Source organism: Sceloporus undulatus, chromosome 6 (genome assembly GCF_019175285.1).
Source record: "Sceloporus undulatus isolate JIND9_A2432 ecotype Alabama chromosome 6, SceUnd_v1.1, whole genome shotgun sequence".
Lineage (NCBI taxonomy): Eukaryota > Metazoa > Chordata > Lepidosauria > Squamata > Phrynosomatidae > Sceloporus > Sceloporus undulatus.
In genome coordinates this window covers 161,710,746-161,725,283 of record NC_056527.1, presented here as the reverse complement: position 1 = coordinate 161,725,283, position 14,538 = coordinate 161,710,746, and the positions used below count along the sequence as shown (strand labels likewise).

Below are 14,538 nucleotides of genomic sequence, written 5' to 3'. Positions count from 1 at the left end.
CAAAGCTACTACAGATTGAGTCTCCCTTATCCCGAATTCCAAAATTCAGAATATTCCAAAATCCAAAACTTTTTTCATGAGTGGCTGAGATAGTGACACCTTTGCTTTCTGATGGTCCAGTGTGCACAAACGTGGTTTCATGCACAAAATTATTAAAGAATATTGTATTAAAATTACCTTTAGGCTATGTTTATGAGGTGTATATGAAACATAAGTGAATGTTATGTTTAGACTTGGGTCCCATCTCCAAGATATCTCATTATATACATATATGCAAATAGAGGTATTCCGAAATCCAAAAAAAATTTCCAAAAGACACCTAGCCCCAAGCATTTCAGATAAAGAAGGCTCAACCTGTATTCATATCTTTCTGTTTTCTTATTTTTTTTTATCATAGGACCTTTCCAATCCGTGGCTTCCAGATATATGACGGTCCTGTCAGGTTGACAAAAAGTACATTTAGGAAATTCACTCCCACTGCTGACAGACACACAAGCGCACTTGGCTTCTTCATGAAGAATGCCTGGCAAATAAGTCCTCAGAACAACGTCTCACTGATCAGAATGGAGAAAAGTGTAAGAGAGGGGTTAATGAATGAAAATGGGCTTTGTTTAGTGTGTGTGTGTGTGGAGGGGAGAGACTCCAAACTGAAAGCTAATTCAAACACTCATTTGGTCTTTTAGGATTATATAATCTCTGGTTTATGCAGTAGAAAAGTTTGTTTCAAAGTGATGCCATGTTTTAAAAAAGTCCAGACCCCTGTTGAACTGGGGCATTTGTGAGAAAAGAGTGTTCTTTCTAACTTATCTTTTCACTGCAGAGATAAACTTTGACATAGAGTGGGAATTTTGGCATGGCACGGTTTTGGAGAATTCCTCTTTCAGTGCTGAGATTGTATGGTCCTGGGAGGGCTATCCATTTTACCAGTTAACATTTTAGATTAGTACAGATCTTTAGGTGCGGGACACTCTTGACACACCACTTGACTGAATTCTAACAAATGGCCTGTATGTGACCAATCATACAAATGATTCAATCAGAACTTGACAAACATTAATTTGCATACTCTAAACTAACTTTCTGCCCAGCAAGAGCTAAACATAAACACAGTCAGTATCAAGCTCATTGTAAGCAAGCATACTCACAACTTTAGCACATGGCTGGAAATAGTCTGCGTTGTTCTGTTTGCTCTGCACTTGTTTGTTCTAAACTGCTGGAAGAAGAGAGGAAGGACTCGGTTGGTCTCATGCCTTTGGACTGCTTCCTTGTGGTTTACTGGTGGTATGTGTACTGGTGCTGGTCTGTGAGCCATCAGCTGCTGGTTTGTGGTGGGTTTCCAGGAAAGCGAGGAACACTTGTAGCCAATAGTCACAAATATGGTACTTGTGTCTGGCACATTAGTGGAAAAAATAATCTTAGTAACCTTAGGGTTATCGAGTGAAAACTGGAGATGTCTCCTGAACCTTTAATGGTTGTGCAGAAGAGGAAATTTTATCAGATGCTGCTTGTCATGCTGAAATGGTTCTACACAACCATTAAAGGTTCCAGAGCTGTTCCCAGTTTTCACTCTGGCAGACTACCAGTCCTGCACATCAGATAACAGCAGACATAATGGCTTAGAGTTGGACCAGAACCAAGCCTCTCCAAGAGGAGAGAGATGCATTTTGATCCAGCCATTCTCCACAGTTCCTTTTTCACAGAGGAATATCATAGTACATGGTATTCAGCTGCCCAGGTTCATTCATATAGAAGAATTGACAGTTGCATATTCCTGTGGCTGTGACCCCATAATAAAAGCCAAAAACTTGGTTTCAGTGCATGAAGTATTCAATGTTGCATTAGATCAGTGGCCTGCGACTGGAACCAAAACATCAGTCTTAAACCAATGGCTAAATGGGGATTACTCTAATTGGGATTTGCCTTTAATTTCCTTTTAACCCCCTGTAATCCAGACAAACAATGCACAGTATCTAATAAGAGGGAGAATGACACACATATTGACAGTAAGTGAAGAAGGAACGAAAGGAGATACAATAGACAAGTTGTCACATACCATGCTTCTGGACAGCCTTTTTGAACATGGCAGTTTTCAGATGTGTTGGATTACAAACCCCAGGCTCCTTAGCTAGCAACTGAATTGTGGAGCTCAAAGAATCTCAAAACTGCCAAGTTGGGGACGACAATTTAAAATACAAATACAACTAAAAAACAACAAATAGTGCCACTAGGGGGAAACAGTGTCAACCAGAGGAACGCATGCCATCTTCTCCTAGAATTGGTCTTAAAACTAACCAATACCTTCATGTGTAATTTAAAAATTAATTTAAAACTCCTCTCACTAATGATAATGTAAACTTAATTAGGTTTTGGGGCCCTCTGTCTAAATTCCAAAAAGGTTTTGCTTTTTGTATTAATTCCTCTAGCTTTTGATTCAGCTAGCATGTAGAGACCTGGAATTCATCACATTTTGCCAACTGTGCCCACTAAACATGGCGATCCAGTCACTAGACCAGCTCAGTTGCTTATGTTTGACTTGACTATGTAAAAGTGTATCACTGAATCACACTGTTGGCTCCTATCCACCATTTTAATCTGTCATCATGTTCCATTATGTTTCCTGCAATCAAGTTTATTGATCATTAAACTGAGGCCAGTCTCTTATATAACTGGAGATTTTTGGGCAGGAACAAACAGCAGAGCTATTGCCAGAGTTAATGAAAGGGAGCAGACATCTGAGAGAATTATTTTGCCTAACACTTCAGAGATGCGCTTGACTCTAGATGGTCATAAACCAATGTAAACATTTGACAAGATTTGTCCCATTCATTTATTGCTTAGGATATGATAGGAAGGGCTGAATCTCGGTGCTAGAGCACATATTTGAATGCAAGTACATGCCAGGTTCAATTTCTGGGCTTTCCAGCCAGAACTGGAAAAAGACTACCAGAATCCTTGGCTAGCTGCTGTTAGTCAGTCTACACTAATGTGGTATATTTAAGCTAGTTATGCCCCATCATCCCCAACCATCATAGAAGGAATAGGAGTTGTAATCTAATAGATCCAGAGGGCACCAAATATAGGAGTCTGGTATTGACAATACAGAGGTAGGTGAACCACTCTGTTTCAAGACAAGATAGCCTCACATACAGAATTCCAGTGTTTAGTTGACTCTAAAACTATGTTGAGTGGTCAGCACCTTCCTACTTATTATAGTAGTCTGCTGTTGTTGTTATTGTTTACAAAACATGGATATGCCCCATGCACCCATCTGTTTCTTGTGTCTTTGTGGTGAAGGAAACATCCTTTTGACCTTAGAGAGTCACATTTCACAATGTCTTACTTGTCTACATTTAGAGAGTCACGTTTCACAATGTCTTACTTGTCTACAAGTTTCCTACAAAAATCAGAGGGCAAACAAGGAATCATTCAGTAGTATATCATAGAATCATAGAATTGGAAGAGACCACAAGGGCCATCCAATCCAACCCCCTGCCATGCAGGAAATCCAAATCAAAGCATCCCCGACAGATGGCCATCCAGCCTCTGTTTGAAGACCTCTAAGGAAGGAGACTCCACTACACTCCTAGGAAGTGTGTTCCACTGTCGGAGAGCCCTTACTGTCAGGAAGGTCCTCCTAATGTTGAGCTGGAATCTCTTTTCCTGCAGCTTGCATCCATTGCTCCGGGTCCTAGTCTCTGGAGCAGCAGAAAACAAGCTTGCTCCCTCCTCAATATGACATCCCTTCCAATATTTAAACAGGGCTATCATATCACTTCTTAACCTTCTCTTCTCCAGGCTGAACATCCCCAGCTCCCTAAGTTGTTCCTCATAGGGCATGGTTTCCAGACCCTTCACCATTTTAGTCGCTCTCCTTTGGACATGCTCCAGTTTCTCCACATCCTTTTTAAATTGTGGTGCCCAGAACTGTATCATCCTTGTGAGCATATGCCACTAGGAGTTAGCTGTGCAAAGCAAGAGCACAAGGAATTCATGGAGATCTCACCTCTAGTTAAAGAGGAATCCAGACAATGTTCAACCAGTCACTACCAAATGCAAATCCAAATCGAGGCCCCACATCCTTCATCCACCTTTTGCGGTAGGAGAAGGCAAGAAGCAGGGCCTTTACAACTGTCTCTGTCTGCTCCATGTTCTATTAGGCATTTATCACATTGGGGCTGATTTTGACATTAAAGGGAGATTAAAGCACATTTAAAGCATCCCACAAATGAAATGGAAATGGCGAGTAATTGCGCAAATGATTGTCATACGCAATTGCACAAATAAAGCGATATCAGAAATGCATTGTCGCTGAAATCTCGAAAGTAAAAAGATGTGCATTAATGCTTCTTTATGACCACTGTAATGGCGGGTTTTGCACATGAAATCGTTATGCGTAATTACATAATTTTTTCCGGGATATTCACATGGTAAACCCCTTAGAAGCTCATGTTTGGTTGTCTTTCAGGGTTGTACTGTCTATGCTACTCTGTCTACTTTATGCTAACATGGCCAATTCCACATTCCAGTGCTGTTGTAAGGCAGAGTAAGGTAGACTGGGCCACAGATTTTGGGCCTTATGAAAAGGGTGGCAAATGGTTAGTTATTTAATTTGTTGTTTTGTATTTTTACTACCAGGAGTGAAAAGAAGCAAGTGCGCTTCTTTGTTTTGCTTTGTTTGTCTCATGTGCCAAAATAAACTTGCCCATCTTTAATTGCCATGTAGTAAAGGTGTGCCGTTTGCGGCTCTGATTCAGAGAGTGAATTTTCTTAAATCTGCCCTGGAGTGCAGAGCGAATGTAAAGCTATTGCTCATCCAGGCACTTGAGTAGCTGTTCATACTAACTGGCAATGTGTGGATGTAATAGCTACAAAGAATGAGTTACTTGTTGTGATTAAGTATCTTTGTAAAAAAACACACACACAACTGATCTGCTTGTAAAGGAGTAAAAGAACAAGCTTTTCCTTAGAGTTGCTATCAGTTGGTAACGACTTGAAGACACACAACAACTACAACAACAAATGTGCTAGTAGTGTTCTCCTTTTAAAGAACAATAACTAACAATCTGGTTACTTTAAAAAACTGTAACTAATCAGGTTTTTTTTCCAGTGATGTTCAAAACTCTTCTAATTAGCCTGAACAGAAGATCAAAGATTGAAGTAGACATTTTAAATTGCATAATTAGGAATAATGCCTAAGGTTGGGAGTCAGAAATCCTTGCCAACCTGCAAATTGTCCAGAGATCTCTGCCTAGATTATGACTTAGAGGACCTAGGCCTGAACCTGTTTATCTTCATAAAGCCTAACTCTTTTTGTGCCTCTGCTTTTCCCCTGAGCAGCATTATGTTTTTTTATAAACAATAGTAATGTTGAAATAGTGTTTAAATTGACTTTTATTATACCTATAATCTTTTGAAAAGATAATGAAGTAAATGGAGAGAAGAACTATAGGTCACAGTTAGTCATGAACTGATCCACAATAAGTAAGGTATCCACTGTGCTTGTCTATGACTGTAGTACAGATGAACTGAAGTGAAGGTGTCCAATGTTCTGAGACTTTAGATAAGTGTTACATTGTGAGGACAGCAGGGAATTGCAGTGAGAAACCTGAAACTGGACCCAGGAGACCTTGGCAGTTACAGTCAATAGACAGCCTTGGGTTAAATTGCTCATTCTTGGCTTATATGATCTTGTGTGGTGGCCACGAGAGCAAAATGGGGGCAAATGCATTGAACAACTTGGGAAAAGTGTGCACTGCAAAAATCCTAAATTAGGATTTGTGGAGGAAAAACAAAGTCCAGTGCAACAACCTAAGGTTGCTACATTTCTTGCATTCTTCAAGGAAATTCTGTGTACAGGGCTGTCCCTATCATTATGTAAAATGAGGCAAACACAATAGGCAGCAGAAGCTGGGTGACAGTTTCAGAAGTCTCCTTGCCACCCTTCCAGAACCTCCTGATCATTCCTTTTAGATGGAGGACTGAACTATGCAAGCCTTTAAGACCAATCCTCCCACCCCCAAACTTTCAGGTGTGGCAGAGGGTAATGTCAATTCACTAGTGTTGAAGTGAAACTCAGCTGCTAGTCTGTTTTGCTTCTGAATGTGGAACTGGGGTTATCTTGTTCTTTGATCTAAGCAGCAAAATGTCTGGGATCAGCTCTGTTTGTGAGGCGAATTTCAACAGCTGCATCCTTTTCATCCCAGAGATGCAGCACTGGGGAAGTATCGCTGGTTATCTTTCTGCCTATTAGGTAACCATTAAAGAACACAGGAGTTGTAACCCCAGCCTGGGATTCCTACTGTAGAAACTTATTGGCCAGATTTAAAAAAGGAAAGAAAAAAGAACTGGAACGCAATTGCATTGAGCACTGAATTGCAGTTAGCTGTAGTAATAATGCTACTGTTCCTCTGCTAATGGCAATGTTTATTTTCTTTGATTTGTCTGTCTCTGAAGGTTGGCCTCAAGGTGTTCCTGGGCAAGCGAGGCCAGTGGTTTGGAGATAACAATAATGATGGTGACAAAGTCTCCATTTTCCATGATTTGGATGGTTCTGTGACAGGCTATCTGGACAGCTTTGTGGGCAGGGCAGACAACTATTTGATTCGTCACCCAGGCTGCCTAATTGTTCCAAGGTGGAATGGGATGATATGCACTGAGAAATATGCACAGGTAAGACTCAGTTATTGGTATGCACATGGGGATGTTGCCAAACGCTGAGTAGGTTAATAGAAGATAACACTGGCTGTGTTGAACATCTTGGGAGAGATGGAGTCTGATTTGCTGTGGACAACACTTTCATATTTCTTTCCCTGGCATTTATGTAAATATGTACAAGCCTAGATCACTTTTTGACATATTAACAAGGGACTATGCGTAGACAGCCAGAGTAGTGCACTACTTCGAATGTTGAACAAGGGCCTGATTCCCACTATCTTTTAAACCAGATCGCAAATCAGTTTAAACCTGTTCAAATGACCCTGTTTCCCACTTGAATCGATTCACTGAAGTGATTCAGAGAGAGGGACCACGTGCTAGACTAATTTAACCCACATCTTTTTGACACCAATGTTTTCTGCGTCCTTTTGGATAAATCGATTCTGTGCAAGTGTGAACCAGATACGGATCGGAACTGATTGAAATGTGCTTTTTGGCCAGCTCGAGCGGGTCCATTTTGAACCGAATCATTCACAAATGTGAAAATGTGGGAGCTCTGGGCCATTGCACTAAACCCTGTTTTCTTGGGTCCTTTTCTCAGTGCTTGTTCTTGAAGCCTTAGTAGGTATTTTCAGCCTATCCTCCCTTTGCAGCCATGAGTACTAGTAGCTTGCTTCTAAATTATAGGATTCTCGGGATGCTAAATTGAGCTGCATTCCATGAGCAAATGTTTCCAAAGGCTGGCTAAAATCAAGACTGTAGCTTCATTTTTCTTTTGCTCAGTGGGCCCATTTCTGTGTTATGAGTTCTGGTTAGCATCAGAAATGTGACTAAATATGTTAACAGTTGCCAAAAATGGGGTGTGGGCCATTGTTCTTCTTCTCCTTTTCCCTCCATCTCTTAAATCCTTGGATACGTGATTAATGTTCCCCAGGACTTTTTCATTAGCAGCTGAAAAATTTGTAACTAGAGGAGTTTAAATTATGAAATCAGACGTTAGGCTCAGCTAATGTCTGCTTAATATCTTTCACTTCACTTAATATCCACTGCAGTGGACCACTTTTCTACATCGGCATGCAGTATGGGAATAGCCTGTTATAGGAATTGCAGTTCACCCTGAATATAAAATTTAGCTAAGGGCAAATGTTGAAACCATCTAAGGTGATCTCTACACTTCCATTCAGGTAGCCATTTCAGATAAAAGCAGGGTTTTCTTTAAAGTGCCTGTGTGAACCTCTTTTGACTGCAAATTGAATAGGATACTCTCCTATGTGTATGTGTGTGTGTATTTGTGTATGTGTTTAGGTGCATGAGGGAGAAGCCCTACCATTATTGCAGTTTCATGGTCAGAGATGGGGTGTGTGTGTGTGCACGCATCTACACTGTAGAAATAATGCACTTTGACACCATTTTAACTGTCATGGCTCCATTGGAACGAATCCTTGGATTTATAGTGTTGTGAGGCACCAGCATTCTTTGACAGAGAAGACAAAACACCTTGTAAAATTAGAAAGCCCAGGAGTCACAGCCATCATGGACAAGAGCTTGCTTTGTTTGAATGGCCCGGAGGAGGAATAAAACCATTTTTGGTTGGTTTCATGTTGTAAACTATGTATACAACTGGATGCCATGATTTAAAGTAAACTTTAGCCAATAGTTGAAAGAGCAGACTACAAGCTCTGGATTGTTTACCATAGCTTGTTTAGCAAATCAGAATTTATTTTAAATCATGATTCTACATTAGCACTTCATGACAAGCCAAAGACTAGGTGAAGTAAAACTGAATGTTGATGTAGTTAGTTCTCCAACTGACTCTTCAGGAGGAGGAGGAGGAGAGAGGAGAATGCTTGAGCTGGGCACTTTGTGCATTATCCTTTATTTTTATGTGTATAGTAATAAAGCGGTAAAAAAGTGCAGGTCCTAGGCTACATGAAGCCCCCAGTGCCATGTTTCTATTACATTTGACAGTCCCTGCCTTGCTGATATATAAGTCTATCAGAGAGGCTACACTTCATGCACCTGATGAGATGCAACCTGGAAATTTTTCTCAATTAGTCTCAAAAGTTCTACAGTGGTCCCTTATATCTTTCTATGCTGTAACAGATTAACATGGCTGTATATTTATACATGCTTTGTATTATTAATGAGGAAGTGTCCAAATTGATAGTGACTACATCTGGCCCTTCCTATTTGCATTCGCTCCACTTGCACTTAAATGCACTCCCTGAGACCCTTCCCAAACTGAATTTCATCCTACAAGCCCCTAAAGCTTCCCCATCCCTGCTTTATATCATGTGCAAACATATGTATTTTGCAATTGCCTGTACTGAAGGAATCTATGTAGACCTTCTGTCTCAGACTCTGGTGACTGATAGCCAGCTCCAGTTAGGCAACACGGAGCTAAGTAGACTTAAAGGCAGCTTTGTCTGTCATGTGTGCCAGACTTTGAATTACAGAGAATTCTCTCCATCAGACAATTTGGAAAAATGGCTAGATCCCAAGTGTCTTTGCTGAACTATGTACTCTCAAGCAGGAAATGGAGCAAGCAAATAGATGCCAATGTACAATAAGCATAATTTTACAGGTTCTTCATGCAAGATTTTATTTTTGTGCAGGGCACACATAGGTCATGGGAAAAGAGTACTTTATATGTGCTCTGTGCATGATAGGTTGTTGTCTCAATGCAAACTTGTTCTATTTTGAAAGATATAAGAGTCTTAGTTTACAGTTTGTGTGTGTGTATAAGAGAGAGAATAAGAGAGTGCAGAATGGCCAGCTTTCCTCATCTCTGCATCGCTCGTCTCACACAGAAGCAACGTAAAAACTGCTAACATGCTTTCTATGGCACAACCAACATGTCATCTGCACACACTTAATCTGACACCATAGCTACAGAATTCATGTATTCATAAGAAATCGGTTATGTGCAGTTTTGTCCCTATGTTTACATTTGACTGGTAATTGTCGGCATAAATTTACACTGGATTCTAAAGTTTCCACATCGTTGTGCATACTGGAAACGTATATGGTGTGAACTGCTATTATAGATAATAATAATAATAATAATAATAATAATTTCTATTTCCCATCTCTCCCTGCGGATCGAGGCAGGATTACAACAAACATGATGGTATGTGTAATTGTGGCTTGTCTCTTGTGCTGTGTGTACTTCATGATTACAAAAATCATGTTAAGTCTGAATTCAGTGCAAACAACATTTGTGTTGTGGGGCCTGTTCAAATGAAATATAATCTCAATCTCTCTCTCTCTCTTTACTTATTACTGCCACTTTCCTTCTTTATTTCTTGCAAAATGTGTGTGGTTTCTTGACTAATTTGCACAATTCAAAGTCCATCCAAACAAGATATGGGCTAGATATTTTTTAAAAAGTGAAACCCACAGTCTGGACTATTTCTGTAGTCACAGGAGACATTTAAAGTTGGGTCTCGACTCTGGAAATGTTTGTATTTCTCCATGGAGTGATGTTTTAAGGTACTGAGGGCAACTATCCAAGGTTTGTTGGGTGTACAACCTCCTTCACTGGGCCTTATAGAGCCATGAGGAGAGGCATGTAAGAGATAAATAGTTGTTGTTGTTGTTGTTGTTGTTGTTATTATTATTATTATCATCCCACCTTTTTCCTCAATAATGTGACTCACGGTGGCTAAAAAGAATACAGATTAAAACTATGCAAAAGCTTCCATAGAAGTATAAATACCATATTATATTGAGTCCTTGTTATCTTCTGGGATTTGGCTCCAGGAGCCCCTGTGGATAACAAAATCCATGGATGCTCAAGTCCCATTAAATACAATGGCATAATAAAATGGCATCAGATAATCTGATTAACCTTTGGCTATGCTTGTATTTCATTGGCATCTTTTCTTTGCCTACTTTATATCAGTAAGACAACTTGTGAATCACTGAAGAATGTGTGTGGTGGGGGAGAGACTTGAGCTTCTTCATTTAATGCTGGGTTGGGTAACTGCAATAATGGTGGCATTTTGCTCTTGCATGCCTCTAGCAGGCTATATGCTTTCTGGTTGTGATGTCCTGGTGTGTCGAGCACATTTTCACGGACTTAGGGATATATTAATCAAATCTGCTTATCATGGAAGCCTCCAAGACGAGGTAGAGATCTTTGGTATGTTATTGCTTCCCTGAAAGGGGAGATTTAGGGGCTCCACCAAAAAGGCCCTTGCGGCTCTTGTCATCCAAGGGCCACACTTTCCTTGCTCCTGCATTACATTCAGGACTGCTTTTTTTTTAATGTGGAGCTGTTCTTTCTTCTTTCCTTTTGGGCCATTTATATACTTGTTTCTTTATGGCAGTCCACATAGCGAGACCTTTTTTTCCATCCTAAAAACTTTCCTTGGCTGAGTTTTAAAGCAAGGACCAACAGTAATTTTCTTGGTGATCTGACTCTTCTCTCTTTAGCCAGGTTTTCCCGTTCAATCCACATCTAAAATTGGTGATATATTTCAGCTCAGACCATGCCGAGGCTAAGGAAATATATCAGAATTTGGCATTAGCATAGGAGAGGTGTTTATTTTGAAGGAGAACACAATTTTTAGCTTTCAAAATGCCCATCAGTGTCAGGACCTAAATGTAGCATCCAACTTGCCTGGCTTTTTTCAGACAGACTGGTGTTAGATGCACGCTTAGAGTTTTAGTCCAGAAAAGGCATAAAAGGCATGAAGGCCTGTGAAACCTTTTGCTTCACTTTGATCTTGGAAACTCCATTACTAAATCTGCTTTTCTTTCCCCTCCGGGAGACAAGACCCTGTATTCATCATACAGGCAGGTGAAATCCCCATTGAGTCAATGTGTGTCTTGATCATTTCTATGCTGGGTTTGAATTTGATCCAAGTGTGTGTGGTTGTGGGTGCATGCAACCATACACACATGGATATGAATTATAGACATACACACACACACACATCCAAGCATTTTTCCTTGCAGTTTGAATTACATGAAACACTGGCTTAGAATAGTATTCTGGGGGAATCCTGGGGTTTGTCAGGAGCTTATCGGAGTGAGACTTTTGGGAAAGCTACAAGTACATTCACTTAGCAGATGGTTAGACAAGATGACCGTCCAACTCCAAAGTTCTCTGAAGTTGCTCCACCCGTAATGGATGAACAGCTAATGATACTGCCACTGGGGAGAAATCATTTATACATTCACAAAGAAAAATTTGGGCCACGAGTCAGTAGGTTGAATTGATGTGTGCGTGTACTCCAGAATATTTCTTCAATGCTTAAGGGTCCTGTGCATGCTCAAAGATTATGTGGCAGGCTTTTGGAGGAGATCCTCAGCAGGCATGTTGAATGTCAAAGCTTTAAACAATATAATCGGCCCTTGTTATCCATTGGGGTTTGGTTCCAGGACCCCCATGGATACCACAATCCGTGGATGCTCAAGTCCCATTAAATACAATGGCATAATAAAATGGTGTCTCACATAAAATGGGAGAAACAAAGTTTGCTATTTGGAATTTATTCTTTATAAAAAATATTTTCAAGCCATGGATGCTTGAATCTGCGGACAAAGGATCAGTGGATACAGAGGGCCGACTATATTTTGCAAGTTTAGAAACTGTAGTTGTTTTGTGTAGTTTCACACAGTATGTGTGTATACAAAACTGTTTGACTGGACCAAAGATCTTGCTAGTTTAGCATTTTGTTTCCATAGTCACAGCCTATGGGAAACCTAAGTTGCAAGGAGCATGTGAGTGTGATAGTACTCCCTTGATCATGTTTCCCAGTGCTTCCTCTGACAGCAGAAGCAAAACATGGCTGTTATGTCCAGTAACCACTGATAGCCTTATTCTGTGCTAACTTGCTTTATTCTCTTTCAACATTGTTCTGGTTGACCACCATAGCTATGTCTTTTGGAAGCAAATTCCATACTTTATCTGCTGTGTGAAGACGTCTTCTATGGGTAGTTGCACTTGTATTTTGTTATGCTTTATTTCTGTTCTTATTGTATATTGTTTTTAACTGTATATTTTCACTGCAGTAAACTTAAAATGTGAATTTGGCTCTGGCTCTTTACGATTAAAAGGAGGGATAAAATATTTTAAGCAAATGAGGAATAGGCAGATGTTAAAAGCATTGGAAGTGCCCTGCAAAAGAAGTCATGTTTTTAATTGTAGCTATCAAAGATTACAAACAGTTCCATAAATCTGTGTCTTGCACCCAGTCTGTAGTAAGTCAGCTTTGGATTTCCATATGCATGCAGTCAATTTCTACTTTCTTGCAGTGCAAGATAAGGCTGGGTTCTCATTCCAATCTAAGTAGTGAAAATTTAACATATAGATTTCAGTGTTGCCTTGTCATAAGGAAGCAGTGAGTTGGAAAGTGAAAAGTGGATATGATTGTGATTCTTGAAATCTTGCATGTGTTGGATAAAGCTAGAAATGAACCTGGAAATATTCCTACCTCAAAGCTGCCCCTCACATTTATTCTTTTGCTCACTTACTGTATCATTGTTTATATTTATTGCTGGGCTTTCTGTTTTGCTTGAAGCATAACATTTCAGGGGAAAGCTACCCTTATTAAAAATACACCATTTGTAAATACTCATTGAGAGAATGACCCACATACAGGAGTGACAAGATTATCGGAGAGAAGACCCTGTGTTCATCAGTACTAGAGAATGGTAAAATCACCATTTAGTCATTGTGTGTTTTGATCATTCTTATTCTAGGTTTGGATTTGGTCCAAGTGTGTGTTTGCATCCATGCACATGCGTGCGCACACACACAAAGAGTCGGGCACATCCAAATATTTTCCTCACAATTTGGATGTTATGGAGCAGTGGCTATAAATACCAGTTAAATTCCTAGTTTTGAATAAAAGCTGTGGAATAAATGAGGTTAATAATATGTCACCATAGCTAAGATTATTGTTCAGTGTGTGTGTGTGTGTCATGCATATGTGAATGTGCACACATGCATGTGTCAATGTGTGCATGCATGGATGTGTACTGGTGGAGCTCATGGATTCTTAGCAACTGTGGGATAAGGAGACATTCAACAACTGAACCTCTACCTGCAGTTTCATTCCTTGCCAGGAAAAGCTGCATCTGTTGAATCTCTGCCAGTTTACAGAATTGGATCCTTGCCCAAACTGTCTTGAAACCCTGAACTAGTAGTTACTGCAGGAGGATCAAGGGGCTGGATTAAAATGTTGTCAGTTGCTTCACTGTGTAAGGAAGCAGGGATTTAAGAGTCAGAATATTATAGCAAATCTAATACCCTCAACACAAATAAAGAAGTCTGATGCAGGGTTTTTGGACTGGGTTGAGTTGCCCATGGGTTCTCCCCATCACATGATCACACAGCAGAGACTCTTCAGGGTCTTGGGCAGTGCTTCTTCCAAGCTGTTCTGAAGATCTTTGGGATTAAACCAAGGAATTTTTGCATGCAATGCATATTCTTTACTACTGACCTACTATGACCCAACCCCATTTAAAGAGGCATTAAACTGACAGTTTTAAAAAGCTTAGAAGTGATTCTACTTCCCTTCCACCCAGCCCCAAAATATAAATTGTTGGGGTTTTATTTGCTTTAGAAGTGATCTGAGTGAATTTTCACATGGATGCCCATTTCTGCCCAAATGTGTGTATCGAGCATCTGACTTTTCTGTAATCTTAGTATAACATCCATGTGAGTTCCAGCCACCTCATTAAAAGAGCTTTTAAAAGGAATGGATGTTCCTTCTACAAACTTCTACATGCCCTTAATAGCTTTACTTTTGTACAGCCTTTATTTAGATTTTGTCTTGTTTTTCATAGCTAAAGTAACAAGTACTTCAGAATCGATCTTTGTTATGATCATTAGGTTCTGTCTCCTGACCTACATTGTCCAGGGGAACATGC

General features: G+C 40.0%; 1 protein-coding gene across 4 annotated transcripts in view; it reads left to right on the top strand.

Annotated features, from left to right (window-relative positions):
• The window catches only part of LOC121935613 (cell surface hyaluronidase-like), a 76,197-nt gene that overhangs the window by 28,644 nt on the left and 33,015 nt on the right, over positions 1-14,538 (top strand). For all 4 annotated transcript variants that reach the window (XR_006104826.1, XM_042477326.1, XM_042477325.1 and 1 more), the window contains 2 exons: positions 398-575; positions 6,454-6,669. Coding sequence is in view for 3 of the 4 variants with exons in the window: in XM_042477326.1 (XP_042333260.1) it covers positions 398-575; positions 6,454-6,669 (394 nt within the window). In the remaining variant the exon portion in view is untranslated. The remainder of the gene's footprint in view (positions 1-397; positions 576-6,453; positions 6,670-14,538) is intronic.